Raw genomic sequence first — 15,927 nt, 5'->3', positions numbered from 1 at the left:
CCCCTGTTGTTTATGTGTGACCAGAAAAGTAAGTTTTGAGGTGACCGTGCCAAAGCTGATTGGTCAGATGTCATTTGGCTGGACCTGTAATGCAGCTTTGAAACAGTAAATTCCTGTTTTGTTAGTTTTTTCTTTTGATTTAATGTTTGTTGTTTTTTTGGTCTGAGTGGTAAAGCTAGATGATACAGATGTACATCGGTATCAACGATGTACTTTCAGGCACACTAGTGAACTATCTGTTCTGAACTCCGTCCATACAGGAACTTGAACAGTCTTTCAGTCTCGTTCAATACATTGAAATATTGACAGATGTATTGGTACGATCCATGCAGGAGAAGGTGTATTTTTATGCCAACTGTAAGAATTTCAAGAATGTATTGGCAATTAGGTATATTTACCATTCAAATAATAGAAGTGGTGTCTGTTCCAAACATCCCATATCAGTCTGGCTCCAGTGAGTACTGGAACTGACTGCTAGCCTACTTTTATCTGAATATCACATTAGTCAAAATCTGACCTGGCTCTGACACAACAAGGACGCTTACTGTCCTTTTACTTAATTAGATGGAAAGCAAATGCAGACAGACATTTTGGCATTAATCGTGTTTTGGTTCAAGCACCTCTCTGGTTCACTTGGATTACAAAGAATCCTTTTCTCCGCTTTCAGGATAATGTTGTATTTGAGAACATTTTATCTCTCATAGTTAGCATGCATTACTGTGTGGACCCATTCCCTTAACCACTTTAAACCTGGTCAGGTGAAAATTACATTTTTTTGTGATAACCGATCAAAAAGCTCACAACGCGTCTCACCACGACACGTTTGGAGCTTTCATATCTGCTATTTTCTCTATTTGTTGTATGATGAAGTGTAGCTGGCTGGTTAACTGCGATGATTCACTCTGGCAACTAGAACGCTTGCCCCAAAACACACTCGCCCCCATTCTTTTCCGGACTGCTCACTCCCAGTGGTTCTTGTATTCTTTAGGAATACGTTTAGGGTTAGGCATAGTTTAGGAATAAGGTTAGGTTTAGGCATAGTTTTACTGAGGTTAAGTTTAGGAATACCTGGTGGCGACCATTCCGAGGTCGCCGTATTTGACCCGGGGCGAGCGTATTTTGGGGCCTTGTATTCCACACTCCCTGGCTTGAGGGAAATACCCTGGGTTTATAAATGGTGCTGCATATGGTATTGTGACCTATAACTAACACTGCTAAATGGTTTATCTTGTCTCGTGACACTGTCATGTTAGGTCATGTATTTCTTGGCATGCAGTGGCTGTCACACACGACCCATGTTTGCATACTGTAGATGTCACATTCTTTCTCCCCCAGGAGTCTGACATTTTCCTTTCTTTTCTACTGCTCGTCTCTCTGTACTGCACAGTTCCTCTGTGGGGGCAACCTAATACTCTCAACATTGTGGGGTTTTAGTTATACTGTAACAGCCTCTGCTGAATGTCATCCTCTCTCTCGCTCTGTCCTCAAGGTACTGTAAGTGATATGTTTTGTTAAAATAACCATTAAATAGCTCTATAAACATATAGAGTAATCGTTGCTATAGAGTTTTTTTTGTTTTGTTTTTTCAGTAACAGGTTTCAGGTCCCGTCTCTCAAGCTGTCTTTAGTAAACAGAAAATACATTTTCAGGTTGAGTTACCAATTTCATCCAGTCAGGAGAGAGAGAACCCATACTGTAGGATACAGGATAAACATGTGAAATTGGAAGTGATGAAACAAAAAAAAATGGGCAGACACATTTGAAACTGATAAATGGATTCTCTCTTCTGATTGGAGGAAATGAATGCCCCACCTGATATTTTTTTTTCTGTTTACTAAACACTCTGTAGCAATGATTTACTATCAGAATATCAAGCTTTAACTTTTTAACAAGACTTTTTAGCGGTGCCAACCGCTCTACACTTGACTTTGTCCGTATGTCCGTCCGTCCGTCCGTCCGTCGTCCGTATGAGCCCGGGATGAGCACGGCAAAGAAGAAACACATACAAACACACGCACACACACACACACACACACACACACACACACACACACACGGACGTGGAGACTGCCTATGCCATCTCTCCTCTCATTGCCCACACGTGCCACTGGTTATCAAAGAGGGGTCCAGGGACCCCCAGCGTATGTTATGTCCGTCCGCCCGTATGAGCACGGGATGAGCACGGGATTTTAAACAGCTATAACTTCAGTTTGCAGCATGCCACCAAGTCCACATTTGGTATGTGGACTTAGACCACCAATAGGGACGAGCATGAATTGATGAAGTTATCAAAGAGGGGTCCAGGGACCCCCAGCGCCCGTATGAGCACGGGATGAGCACGGGATTTTAAACAGCTATAACTCCAGTTTGCAGCATGCCACCAAGTCCACATTTGGTATGTGGACTTAGACCACCAATAGGCACGAGCATGAATTGATGAAGTTATCAAAGAGGGGTCCAGGGACCCCCAGCGCCCGTATGAGCACGGGATGAGCACGGGATTTTAAACAGCTATAACTCCAGTTTGCAGCATGCCACCAAGTCCACATTTGGTATGTGGACTTGGACCACCAATAGGGACGAGCATGAATTGATGAAGTTATCAAAGCGGGCTCCAGGGACCCCCAGCGTATGTTATGTCCGTCCGCCCGTATGAGCACGGGATGAGCACGGGATTTTAAACAGCTATAACTCCAGTTTGCAGCATGCCACCAAGTCCACATTTGGTATGTGGACTTAGACCACCAATAGGGACCAGCATGAATTGCTGAAGCCCCACCCCCTCTGTCTTCCCATTGGCTGGCCTTCAAACAGCCATAACTCAAGTTCGCAGCATGCTACGGAGTACAAATTTTGTACATGGACTAAACCCAGCAATAGGGACGAACTGTAATTACTTAAGCCCCGCCCCCTCTGTCTGCCCATTGGCTGGGCTTTAAACAGCCATCATTCCAGTTTGCAGCATGCTACCAAGTACAAATTTGGTAAGTGGACTCAGACCACCAATAGGGACGAACTGAAATGCGTTAAGCCCCGTCCCAAAGGCACCGCTTCCTTCACACAGGGTGTGATTTTTTTTTAACCAAACAATATCGCTTATAGCACCGTTGACTTTCCTGTCTTTGTCTCTGTACTGGCAGATTAAAAAAAGAAAGGGAAGCCATTAAAACATATTGTCGCAAAACTGCTACTTTTCAGGAAATGGACAAAAGAACCTGTGTTCCAATGGATCCAATGTTCTAGCCTGGGTGCCAGCCTGCTTCGCTACGTTCGGCGGATTTTTTTTTCTCTCTGCGCTTATCAGTCTGGAATGCCCCCGATTGACTCGTCTTGTAGAACTACACTGGAACTACATATGTTACGTTAGGCAATGTCGTTGCTGATTGGATGTTGTTCAAACGAATGACGAATCAAAACGATCACACCGTTTTTTTTGTCCCGCCCCGCACCACAGACCAATCAGAAGCCACGGTAGGTTTCGAACCTTGGCTGCTGTGTCCCGCCTCCTGGAGATAGGAGGCATTCCAGACTGAGAAGCGCAGAGAAAAAAAATCCGCCGAACGTAGCGAAGCAGGCTGGCACCCAGGCTACCAATGTTCAGCTAAAAAAAAATATTTAGTCACAAACTCTTTGTTAATACTTTTCATCGGTTTAAAATGTTGCCAAAATAGCCGATCTACATGCTTGTGAGCTTGTAGATAAGCTAATATTTTTGCTACTCTTGTGTGACTCCAAGTATGGCATTATTTTACGGCCCGAGGGGGTTGAAAATTTGAGTTACAAGGTTTCTGCCTGACAGTGACAATATCCTTCTTTCTGACCTCAGTAAAGTACATGCAGATCACTAAGCAGTGTGGTATTACCACATAGGTGTCAAAGGACTGTAGGACATCCTGCCTGCTTGCCAACACATAAGCCCTTCTAGGTCAAGGTCATACTTGAATGACTTAGCCTCTCTCTCCTCGGCATTCCATTTTTTGTACAATTATTTATGACGTCTAGCAGTATAGTCAACGAAATGTTTTCAATATTTGAAGGTTAGGATTAATTAGGATTGATTAGGCTCACCTTTATCCGATGCTGTTTCCGATATGTCCATATATGGGCATACCTGGATATCCAGTTGTCCAGAACCGCTGATCCAACCAATGTGCCCATATATGGGCATGCCAATGTTCAGAGTATTCCTAGGCTGTGTGTTTTCCACTTCCTGTCGATTTCATTGGATATCATTGGTCATCTGACCAGTTTCATTGGATTTCATTGGATCAAATCGACAGGAAGTGGAAAACACACAGCCTAGGAAACAGGTGAATATGGGCATATACTAATAACATCAGGTATCCCCATGAAAGGGACACAGACAGACGGGTACAATGGGTTACTCTGACAAAGCCGCACGCACGCACGCACGCACGCACGCACGCACGCACGCACGCACGCACGCACGCACGCACGCACACACACACACACACACACACACACACACACACACACACACACACACACACACACACACACACACACACACACACACACACACACACACACACACACACACACACAGAGCTTTGAAGCTACTGTACATTGTGTTTCATGATCATAAGGATTTCCCTCTGTTTTAAATGGCCCCATCTGGCTCTAGGGAGAATCGTTGAGTCAGCTATTTTGGGAGATTTTGCTGTGTAGCATTGTCTCTACAGGGGACAACCAGAGGATTGCGTGAGGACATTATAAACTTTGACTTTACTGTTTCTCTCTCCTCTCCTCTCTGTGTTTCTTATGTGTAGTGTTACTCCCTCCCTCAGTTACTTTTAAAGAGCTTTACTGAACCTGGTTGAATATGAGAGTCAACAACAATGAAAATTACTAGTTATTTAAATAGATGATCCAGTGAAAACATCCCAGAATAGGGATTGATTATTTTATTAAATTATAATCGATTAATTTGATTAACTTTGCATCCCTAATTGAAAGTGGTTTAATATGTACGTATATATATTTAAAAAAATGTTTTCTATCTCCTCTCTCCTGGTTCTGAAGGTATCGGCAAGAATGTGATCTGTGACCGCACCGCCACGCCTCTGGATGCCTTCCGGATGATGTCAGCGGCCCAGTACTACCCCAAGCTGCTGAGCATCATGGGAAATGTTCTTCGCTTCCTGCCAGCCTTCGTGCGGATGAAGGAGCTGCTGGAGGAAGGATACGTGGGAGAGCTGCTGGTCTGTGAGGCTCAGGTACAATTACAAGACTTTTATCCTGCAGGGATTCTGTCCACCATTTATGATCTTTGGATGGATGGGGGGAATACATTCATTACAATTCATTCAAGATTTTTCAATGACAAATTGTCACATGAGATATATATATATATATATATATATATATATATATATATATATATATATATATATATATATATACTGCTAATATTTATTTGGGTTATTTATGACATATTTGGCGAAAAAATATTTTTCCTAATAGACCAATAAACATTACAACTACCATACCGGACTTATTTTAATAAATAAAATGTTATTTCAACCATTCTGTATGGTAGATTAAGTCTATAATATAACTGGCACATCTTCAGTGGTTGGAGGTGGTCCTGACTAAACTATAAAAAAAATAAAAAAAAATCCAAACTAACCTGAAACTATGCCTTAAAAAAAAAGAAGACATTAACTAAACTAGCAAACTCGCTTTAAAAAACATTCAAAACAAAACGGAAATTGAAAACGAACATAAAACTAATGAAAAATGCAAAGCTACAATAACCTTGCTCTGTGCCTCAGGTCCACAGTGGGAGTCTGCTGGGCAAGAAGTACAACTGGAGCTGCGACGACCTCATGGGAGGCGGAGGCCTGCACTCGGTGGGCAGCTACATCATCGACCTGCTGACCTTCCTGACGGGCCAGCGGGCGGCCAAGGTCCACGGCTTCCTCAAGACGTTCGTCAAGCAGACGGACCACATCCGGGGCATCCGCCAGATCACCAGCGACGACTTCTGCACCTTCCAGATGGTGCTGGAGGGCGGCGCCTGCTGCACCGTGACGCTCAACTTCAACGTCCCCGGGGAGTTCCGGCAGGAGGTGATCGTGGTGGGCACGGTCGGGAGGCTGACGGTGACGGGCACCGACCTCTACGGGCAAAAGAACAGCGGGGGAGGGGCCGAGGGCGGAGGAGGCGGACCGGAGCTGCTCCTGAAGGACACCACGCCGCTGGAGAAGGCCTCTCTGCCGGAGAAGGCCTTCAGCGACATCCCGTCGCCGTTCCTCACCGGGACCATCCGCATGATCCAGGCCGTCCGGCAGGCCTTCGAGGACCAGGACGACAGGCGGACGTGGGATGGGAGGCCGCTGACGATGGCGGCCACCTTCGAGGACTGCCTCTACGCTCTCTGCGTGGTGGACACCATCAAGAAGTCCAACCAGTGCGGGGAGTGGCAGAACATTGTGGTGATGACGGAGGAGCCGGAGATCAGCCCCGCCTACCTGATCAGCGAGGCCATGCGGCGGAGTCGGATGTCCCTCTACTGTTAAGAGTCCTCCTAATTCTGACCGATGGTACTCCCGCCTCACCAAGATGGCCGACCCCCCACTCCTTATGGTCCCGTACGGGCCAGGGGTGGTGGTGAAAGAGGTATTGTAGGAAATGTTTTTCAATACTGGTTCCCATAATCACATCCATCTCTTCAAGACCTTCAAATCTGTAATAGTACTGTTACAGGTGCAGAGAGTGGTAATGTGATACAGATGGTTATGGTTTCGGTATGGCTCTGAGTGCTATCACACCCCTGTCTCAGAGGCAGAGGAATAGCAAAGTGTTTTAAAAAGGCACATTTTTATTTATAAGAAAGCTTTCTTCCACCAATGGACTAATGACCATTGTCCTTCTGAGACAGATGTTCATCAAGCTGTGGGAAACAAGAGACATACTTCTGCTCTATGAGGAATTCTGACTGACGATCCTCTGTCAAGAAGCAGTTCAGGGAGAGACGGCACTTCCTGTTACCTCATCAGCCAATTTAGCTGATTAGCCAATAGGAGCCCTGGAAAACAACCCTTTCATCCTGCTCGTCCTGATGGAAAGGTTATGAGATTATGTGAACAAAGATTAACTTTTCTTTTCCAGGATTCGCTCCTATAATTCATTTGAAAGAGACACTGTTGATTCGTCAAAGAAGGTTTTCACCACCACGCTAGCTGTGTTCATGTCAAATATAAAGTGAAGCACGCGCCCCTTCTTCTCTTCTCTTCCCCCCCTCATCTTCGTCTGGATGAAAAACCTCACACTGTGGGTCAGAGTGAGGAGGATAGACGGAGAAGAAGGGAAGTCTGGAAAGATAACTGTGCCACTAAGCTGTTTGCGATACTCTGGACTGCTGCATAGTTGTAATTCCTCCTCTGGAAATGTGAATGTTGAACATTAGTGTGCTTGACTACTTCGGTCTTTGTCTCGGCCTGCTCTGTACATGTATGCCTCTGTATGTATGAAACCAGAGAGGGAGAGGAAAAAAATCAATAGCTTGGCTGGTGCGGTTTGCAGATGGGTCACTTTAAGTATGCAATATATCTAAGCTAGAAATCCCTGTGGACTTACTGTGCATCATCCTGCCTTTAGTAAGGAAAGAACCCCTCGCCTGCTCTTCATTTAAAAGAGGCTCATATAGTGCTGTGCTTATATGCAATTAGACCAGTGGTTCTCAAAGTGGGGTCCATGCAGGGGCCCTCATGGTTCCTTGGGGGGGATCCAAATGGACGCTTACAGGTCTGTAACTCTTGAGAGTATTCAACTGGAAATACCAAGGGTCCTAATACCATAAGGGTCTGTAAGGGTCCAATAACGCAAGTATACTCTGACGTATTCAAGTGAAACCAAATGGACCCATAAGGGTCCATTTTGGTTCCATTTGATCTATGGGGGTCCTTGAAATTAAAAAGTTTGAGAACCACTGAATTAGACCAAGCTGTGCATCAGTGCTTAAGCTACTGTAGCACTGCCAGTTGGAATGCATGCATGGCCTTTGCGATGATTAATTTGTGCTGTTAATACTTCCTTCAGATTCTTCTCAAATGAGGCATAAATTCAGATTATTGGTTGTGTCCCTCTTTTTTAAATATATATTTCAAATGCCCATTATCTGCTGACCAAGATGGCTGTGTAGTATTATAATGAAATTCCCAGAATTCAGTGTGGTGAGACAATCCTGCACTATGCTGTGAGTGAAAGCTGAGTCACGTGGGGTTTTATCCTCATAATTCTAATCCAGAGGGTCGTCTTGCTGGCAAGCTTGGTATCATTTAACAGGGTCATGTTAGCACGCTTTATAAAGCTCCCAACAGATACACTGGAACTATATGAGGAGCCCCCAGGTATTAGTGCAGGCTATCTACAGCATCACGTCCATTCTGTGGATTTCTGCTTGAGATGAGAACCCAAGGCACACGCAGTTGCAGTCAAAAATGTGCAGCAAAATGAAGGGATGTTGTTGCATAGGTTGGCTTCTGGGAGAGGTGTCATGGCGGCATGGATCATTAATCAGTATACACTGGAAAACCGTTTTTAAACCTTGAGCAATGACGACGCATGCAGTCGTATTTCAAGCTTTCCCAATGGTGTTGAGTACTCACTGTAGATGATGAAATGACAGCCACCAAAGAGGAAAAAAATCTTTAGACCTGTTCGTAGAGATAAAATAACAAATAAAAAACGCACCTGGAAGTGCAAACACTTCCTGCTCCAACATCTCTTGATCTTGGTCCCTCCATTCCAAACATGTGACTGATGTTATTTTGACCTTGACGTGTGACCATGGCCATGACCTGGACCTTTTCAAACGCAAAAGTTATTCATCTCCTCTGGCCAGCCTACTGATCATTCCCTCTAAGTTTCATGAAAGTCCGGCCATTTCTTCTCGAGTTATTTTGCTACCAGGCAGATGGACAGGACCACATATTGCTGCAGGCAGAGTAACGATCACATATTGGTTAATAGTTGGCCTGGTCAGCTAACATGTTTTAGGAAAACCCATATTGTGTCCTGTTCTATTCCAATTTGTGTTAATGCTCAGTGACATTTAGAAACAAATCTGGATTCTTTTGTTACGTATGTGTTGAAGAGAAAAAAGTCTCAATGCATATCATGTAGACCTGGGTTGAAGCACATTGGCAGATCATTTTTAGCATTTTAAGCAATCTGTTTGGAGCATGAGTTGGAGGGCCTTACCTGCATCAGGACAATTCAGATACTGTCAGGTAAGCTGTCAGTCATGGAATATTGTCCGTAAGTGACTACTGAATAAGCAATTTACTGTGAGGGTGTTACTGTTATTTATTGATCTGTGTGGTAAATGGCATACGATTTAATACAATTATGCTAAAAAGTATGTGCCAATACAGTTGGACCCAAGTCTTGTATTTAACACGCGGTTAAAGGAAGAGCACTGCAAACACCCTGACCCGTGAGCCAAAAGATGTATTTTTTATTATATATTGTTTTTATTTTATTTTTAGCAGCTCAAATGTATCCTTGTTCCCTCTCAAGGTTTTAAGTTATCTGACTGTGCTGAAATATGATATTTAGTTATGAAACTATTATACAAATGTTATTGTGGATTTGTCCAAATAAATAGACAAGTACTGTATGTATTTTATTTGTAAAAACCAAGGAACTGGAACACATTTTGAAAAACACTGTTAAGAGAGTAAGGGTATTTATTTGTGTTTTATTTTTGTTTATGTTCAGACTGATCTGTACTGTATTTGGAGGGAGGTAGACGAGGCCTTGGAGCACTCAATTCCTTTATGTCTGAAATAATGAACAAAGTGTTCCCCTTTTTTAAACAAATGTTTTATTGTGAAAAGCTTTACGTGTCCTCTCTGCATTCAGACAGATGCATCATGAATAATTCATAAAAAACAACAACAACGTTTGCACATGCATTAGTGTTTGTTTGATTTCGGTCCCATCAGCCTGGAATAATAGCTGGTTATCTGTGGCCACTGGCCAGTGGTTGGAGTGGGCAAAGCAGACACATTCGGCAGTCATTGGGGAGCCCTTTCTTTATTGTGTATTGTGTCACATCATGTGCTGCAGCGAGGTCAGTGCAGTCATGCTGTGGTGTTGTATTACCAGGCGTGCTGTGGTTGCGATCAGCAACACCTAGCCACAACAATGCACAACACGCTATTGTTGTTACAATGTTATAAAACACCGTCATCCGGGGGTCCGACTGAGTATGTTCAGCAAAACCTGTGTGTTTTTTCAAAATGAAGTACAGCACTGATAAGCTATCGCTGTTTTAAGATAACGTAATAAATATTATGCTCTCTAGTACCGCTTCCTCCATCGCAAGCGCCTTATCAGAACAGCATATAGACTTTCCCCTTTGTCTGACAAGAGTGCTTGAAATATAAATATTTGACAAATGAACAGAGCGGCCAGAGCTGAAATGGTCAAAGAGACAGTGGTACAAGTCCATAAACAAAGGAATATTCTCCTGTGTTATCCTGTGTTATCACAAACATTTAACACTTAAGTAGGACAAGTGCCTGGCAATAAAATGGTATAGAGAATGGAATAACTGGCAATAAACTGGAATAGACAATGCAAGAGTACAAAGACCTCTTTCATGCTTTGGTTCATTTTCATATGTTATTTTTAGCCTATAACCATGAGGTGATATAGCTGATCATTATCAACTACACGTTAGTTAGTGTCAGAGCTACAAACAGAGAGCTAATCCTTAAGCTTAACAGGAATCAAACCTAGCGGTTTAGCAGCTTGCCTTTAAGATGTAAATGTAATGAAACCACTGCCTCAATCAATGAACAAAGACTGTTTTGGGGTTCCACTTTTTTTTCTTTGCTGTTGTGCTTATGTTGCCAACTCACTTCACCCTCTGGTGGATGTATTTGAAACTTCTGCAGTTCTAATACAGAGCAGGCTAGCACACAGGTTTTCAAAGTGGGAGGCAGCCAGGGGAGGCAATTGGAAAGCATAGGAAAATGGAATAAAATCTAATAAATACATTCATAATAATGATGATAATAATGATCAGTTCATAATTGTTAACCAGGTTAACCATGTTGAACCTGGCCTATTTTGGACATAATCATCAACCTCCAATAGAGTCACAATTAAAAAGAGCCATCTGGCCCTCGCCCGGTTTCAGCTTGATTTCAAACAGCCTCAAAAGCAGTAACATGATTTATAAGCTTGATTAAGAACTCCTTGTGTGTTTTAGAATATTCTAAATGCATTTTCAATATACTGTATATGTGTGTTTATTGAGTTTATTAGGATCCCTATTAGCTGCTGCATAACAGCCGCTAATCTTCCTGGGGTCCACACATAACATAAAAATATTACATTAACACAGACAATTACAAGATTAACATTAAAAGTTAATATTCTTTCATTCAGATCATGTGTTACATACTACTGAATCTCCATTTCCTCAGTTCCCAGAAAAAAAAATACATTTGAGAAATAATCAAATCAAATTAAATTAAATCTACCTATACTACCATACCAAACAATGTATGTTTACCTGGTCCACCTAATACTGCTGTTAATACTGCTCTTGCACTTGTACTCTATGTTTCCTTTAAATTCAAAATATATGTGTCATGAAGTGAAAATACAGTTGTGTAAAAAAAAAAGCTGATTTACCTGATCAGAACTGAGAATATCACTGTCTCGAGGGCTTTTCTTTAAACAAAATATGACCAAACGCAATCCAGGAACAGCAAGCTTACTTTAACTTGCTTTAGCAGCAGTCATGCTGATGAGCGAGGTGGTGGGTTTTTAACTCTCATTGCCAGGTCGAGTGTCTACATCTTAGGCAATTAGATTACATTTTATGGCAAAAAGACTTAAAACTAAGTACAACGACAAAAATGAGCATACATCACCTCCTAAAATATGCTACAAGTACCTGATGTTCAGAAGTCCAAGGTGGCGGTCAAATATGTAATGTTTCAATGATTATAGTGTAACCTGTATAATGGTTTACTTTGGACACCAATCCAGTTTGCTGACAGGAGACTGTGTACAGTTAATGGCATCTCTCTCTGGTCTGTAGAGGGAAGCAGCTGTGCATCGCATTCAAAATGTATACTCTGCGATGCAATGAGTTGTGAGCTTGTAGATCTATTTTCAGTGCACAACACTGCCGTATGATAAAGTTGGATCACTGGAACAGAAAAGGCAGTATCTGGTTAGATTACTTTAAAGTGTTGAATATTTAACAAGTGGAATTTCAATGAGCCCAGTACTCTATGAAGATTTCATGTTTTTAAAAATAGTAGTCCGTGTAATGTGTTCCCCTATTTCTCTTTGTTAATTGGCTGCTGGCTGATATCCCAGTGTCTTATCCTTTCCTATGTGTCATTTTTATTTTTAAAACTTTAATTAGAAAAAGTTGCTCTCTAGGTCACAATTGATAATGACTTTGCTCTGACATCAATTTGACGTTGAAGTGAGCTCTTGCTGCATTGCCATTTAAACTATAAGAACATAGGGTATGGGTTGTGAACTAATAATATACCGAAAGATATTACAAAACACAGGTGCACGTGGGTCTCTTATATACCTAATCTGTTCTGCAATATGATAATACAAAATGTGTCCAGATTTCATATTGCAAATATCTTGTCATCCTGCCTCCGCTTAGCTTGTCTAGGAACAGTAGAAGATAAAACAGTATCACTTTGCTTTGTCTGCACTCTGAATACTGTGTGCTGAAAACGGTGACTATTGCTTCTCCTTGCTCTGCCAGCATTCACAAACGGTTGAGGCAAGGACTTGCCTTTTTCTTTCACATTAAATGGGAAGGGGAGGAGGGGTGTAAATTGTTCATTTTGAGTAGAACAACCTCAAAGAGTTGCTTCTTCTGCTCTCAAAGACCGTTGCCTAGCAACCAACATCCACGATGCCAAAACGAGGTCCTGCCTTGGGTTCTTTATTTCTTTTCTTTTTTCTTTTGCACTAACACACTGGACTTGCTTCATTCACCCTCATTCTCTCTCCCTCTATCTGAACACACACACACACACACACACACACACACACACACACACACACACACACACACACACACACACACACCGACTGGAAACAAGATGTTTTTCAAACTGTATTGAAGATGGATTTCTTCTGCTTGTTATTGATCCGACATTTACAGGTCTCCATGGGTCTCCTCCCCTCCTATCTCTCATTTTCCTATTTATCCATTTATCTCTCTCCCTCTCTCTCATTGTACGCTAGTTTACAGTAGCTCACAGTATAGATTATCTTCTCATTCTATCTTGTTTTTTAATATATGGAAATATACAACATTTGACCTCTAAATCAGTTTATCACCACTGTCCCACCTGCTTCTCACTGGATGAGAGCAATAGTTACCATGGCAACCACTGAGGACTACCGTGAACAAACATTCACAGACACAACAATTCCTTCCCCCCAACTAGTTTGTAAAAGCTGGTACCTCCTATATGTTGCTGCATTGCTCATGTTGAAGAACAAAAATATCCATCTTGCCATGTTGACATTTCACTCACTATATCCTAAGTATTGTGATGTTTGTATGTTGTGGACGCATGGACCTCTGTACATACTGTAACTTGAATTCTGAAGCATATTTATCTGTCTTAATCTAGAGAATCTACCTAGTAGGAATAGTGTATATATATCTATATTTTCTATCTTATCTTCCGAGGACAATATTCTGTTTTAGAGAGTTGGCTGTGGGGGTCGTATATATAGAAATAGCAGTGCTTCTGAATTCTCACTGCAGTAAGGCATGATAGTTTGCATCCGCTGAACGAGAGCACAGCTTCTTCCCTGGGTATAGACTCACTCTGTGAATCCTGTGTCCCTGCTTAAATGTCTCACCTCCCAGCGCCTGTGCTCTGCATCGTTTTGTATGGGAGCGTGCGTGTGAATGTGAACATATGGATAACTGTGCGTGTGTGGGTGTGGGTGTGTGCGTGTGTGCGTGCGTGCGTGCGTGCGTGTGTGTGTCTAATGCTGTTTCTATGGAATTAAAAAAAGATGTATACATTACATTATGTTAAGAGTCCTGTTTATGTCTGTTAACACGGTCTGTATAACTATCATTCAATGCCATTTTGCTTTCCACCTCCTTATCCCATTTGAATTTAATTAGCTTAAAACATGTTCTTAAAGCTGTGATCTGTAAGTTTCATGGCCTACACAGGATTCTAACCTCGGTCTCCGGAGTGGGAGACCACATTTCTACTGTTCTTCCAGGAGGAAATCCCTGCTTGTTCCAATAGTATCTGTGCGGAGATACTGCCCTGTGAGCTTCAGACAGTCCTACTTGTCAACCAGTGGGTACATGTCCTACCCAACACTATAGGGTCTATATTTCTCAATGGGATTAAATTACAATTACTCTTAATCCAGAGTGATTTACAGTAAGCAAGGAAAACACGAGGTAATAGTGCATAGAAATAGTAATATAGGATCATAGGTAAACCAAGAACCTATCATCATTCTAAACAGTATAATATATATATTTTTAAATCAATAATCTGTACGTTGAAACTATACATACTATAGGATGCCAGGTCTACAAATGACCTGGCATCTGTCTACATAACATGCTATCTAAATGTATAGCCTTTGCATAAGCCTTCAAGGTCGTCAAGGAAGGCTAGTGCAAGTGCTACGGGCTAAGGTGGAGTCTGAAGAGGTGGAGTAGAGGGACCACCTCCAGCCACTGCAGATGGCCTAGTTACATTATTAAAGGTGCAGTAAGTGATATATCTACTATACTATAGTGTTTGTTCAGTAGGTCTCCCTGTCTCTCCAGCTCTTTAAGTAAACATAAAATGCATTTTCAATTTTATCCAGTCAGGAGATAGAACACAAATAGGATACAGGATAAACACTTGAAATTGGAAGTGATGACACTCAAAGAAATGAGCAGACACATTTGGAATTGGAGTGAGTGTGTGTATACTGCATGTCCTTCACGCATCTTGAGAATCATGTGACCTTTCGACCATGAGAAAGTCGCGATCCAACCCAAATGCCTATATACAGTATGGGCATATATGGAGATCTCTGTATCTGTCTGTCTGTCTGGGTACCTTTTATGCAAAAAAGAGATGAGGCAGTATATACATACTTGAAAAAGACCGAAAGGGTCGAAACGTCGTATCATGAGCTGTCATGTTTGAATAAACCCTGGAGCACAAAAGTGAGTTGCGAGCCTCATCTCTTTTTTGCATTGTTACTGTTTCTACAGTTAAAGCTCAGCACCAAAAATACGGAGGATGTGCGTTATTTGTTTTTTCTGGGTACCTTTTATGCCCATATATGTAGATTACATTTTATTTGAGAACTGTCTGACCATCGACTTCAAACTCGCCATGTGTATCGCCGATCGAGGACCCGAGAGAGTGGGTCCACAATCACCAACCAGACGTCCAACTTAAAAGTTTGCTTGGGACAGAACCTCCCTTAATTGAAGAATCACCCATTCACAAAATCATGGAGCGTAACTACGACCCCTCCGTACACACCTGGCACAGGCCGCGATTGTGTCGTACTGCACAGGCTGAGGTGTTGCTAAGATACAGGTAAACACGGCACACTCTCATTTCTATATTTGGAAATATTGAAAATAGGTCTGAGCCAATCATAATGTGAGGTCGGAACTAATTGTGACGTCACCACCGCTATAAAAGCTGCTGACGGAGAAGCTGGTTTCATTAAGGTCTGAAGAGTGCTACTGTGGTGCAAGAAGTGACTGCGGAATTCAGCGCGTTCTACATTTTGTTAGCTTTGATCTGTTGCCGATAAAACCACCAAGTTGCCCTTAGGGCGTCTCGACAGACAACAGATATACATTGAGTTTGCATGTGGCTTCATACAAGCTGAAAGTATGTG

The 15,927-nt window shown here is 42.3% G+C and overlaps 1 protein-coding gene across 1 annotated transcript in view; it reads left to right on the top strand.

The window, feature by feature from the left end:
- The window catches only part of gfod1 (glucose-fructose oxidoreductase domain containing 1), a 38,109-nt gene extending 28,165 nt beyond the window's left edge, over positions 1-9,944 (top strand). Inside the window, exons 2-3 of the mRNA XM_084048848.1 lie at positions 5,044-5,237; positions 5,796-9,944. Of these exons, the coding sequence (XP_083904974.1) occupies positions 5,044-5,237; positions 5,796-6,542 (941 nt within the window). The 3' untranslated portion in view covers positions 6,543-9,944. The remainder of the gene's footprint in view (positions 1-5,043; positions 5,238-5,795) is intronic.
- Positions 9,945-15,927: the final 5,983 nt, after the last annotated feature.

This window comes from Gymnoscopelus microlampas (assembly GCF_963454915.1).
Source record: "Gymnoscopelus microlampas genome assembly, chromosome: 22".
In the NCBI taxonomy this organism is placed as follows: domain Eukaryota; kingdom Metazoa; phylum Chordata; class Actinopteri; order Myctophiformes; family Myctophidae; genus Gymnoscopelus; species Gymnoscopelus microlampas.
The sequence above is the reverse complement of the archived record's forward strand: the minus strand, read 5'-3'. Positions and strand labels throughout refer to the sequence as shown.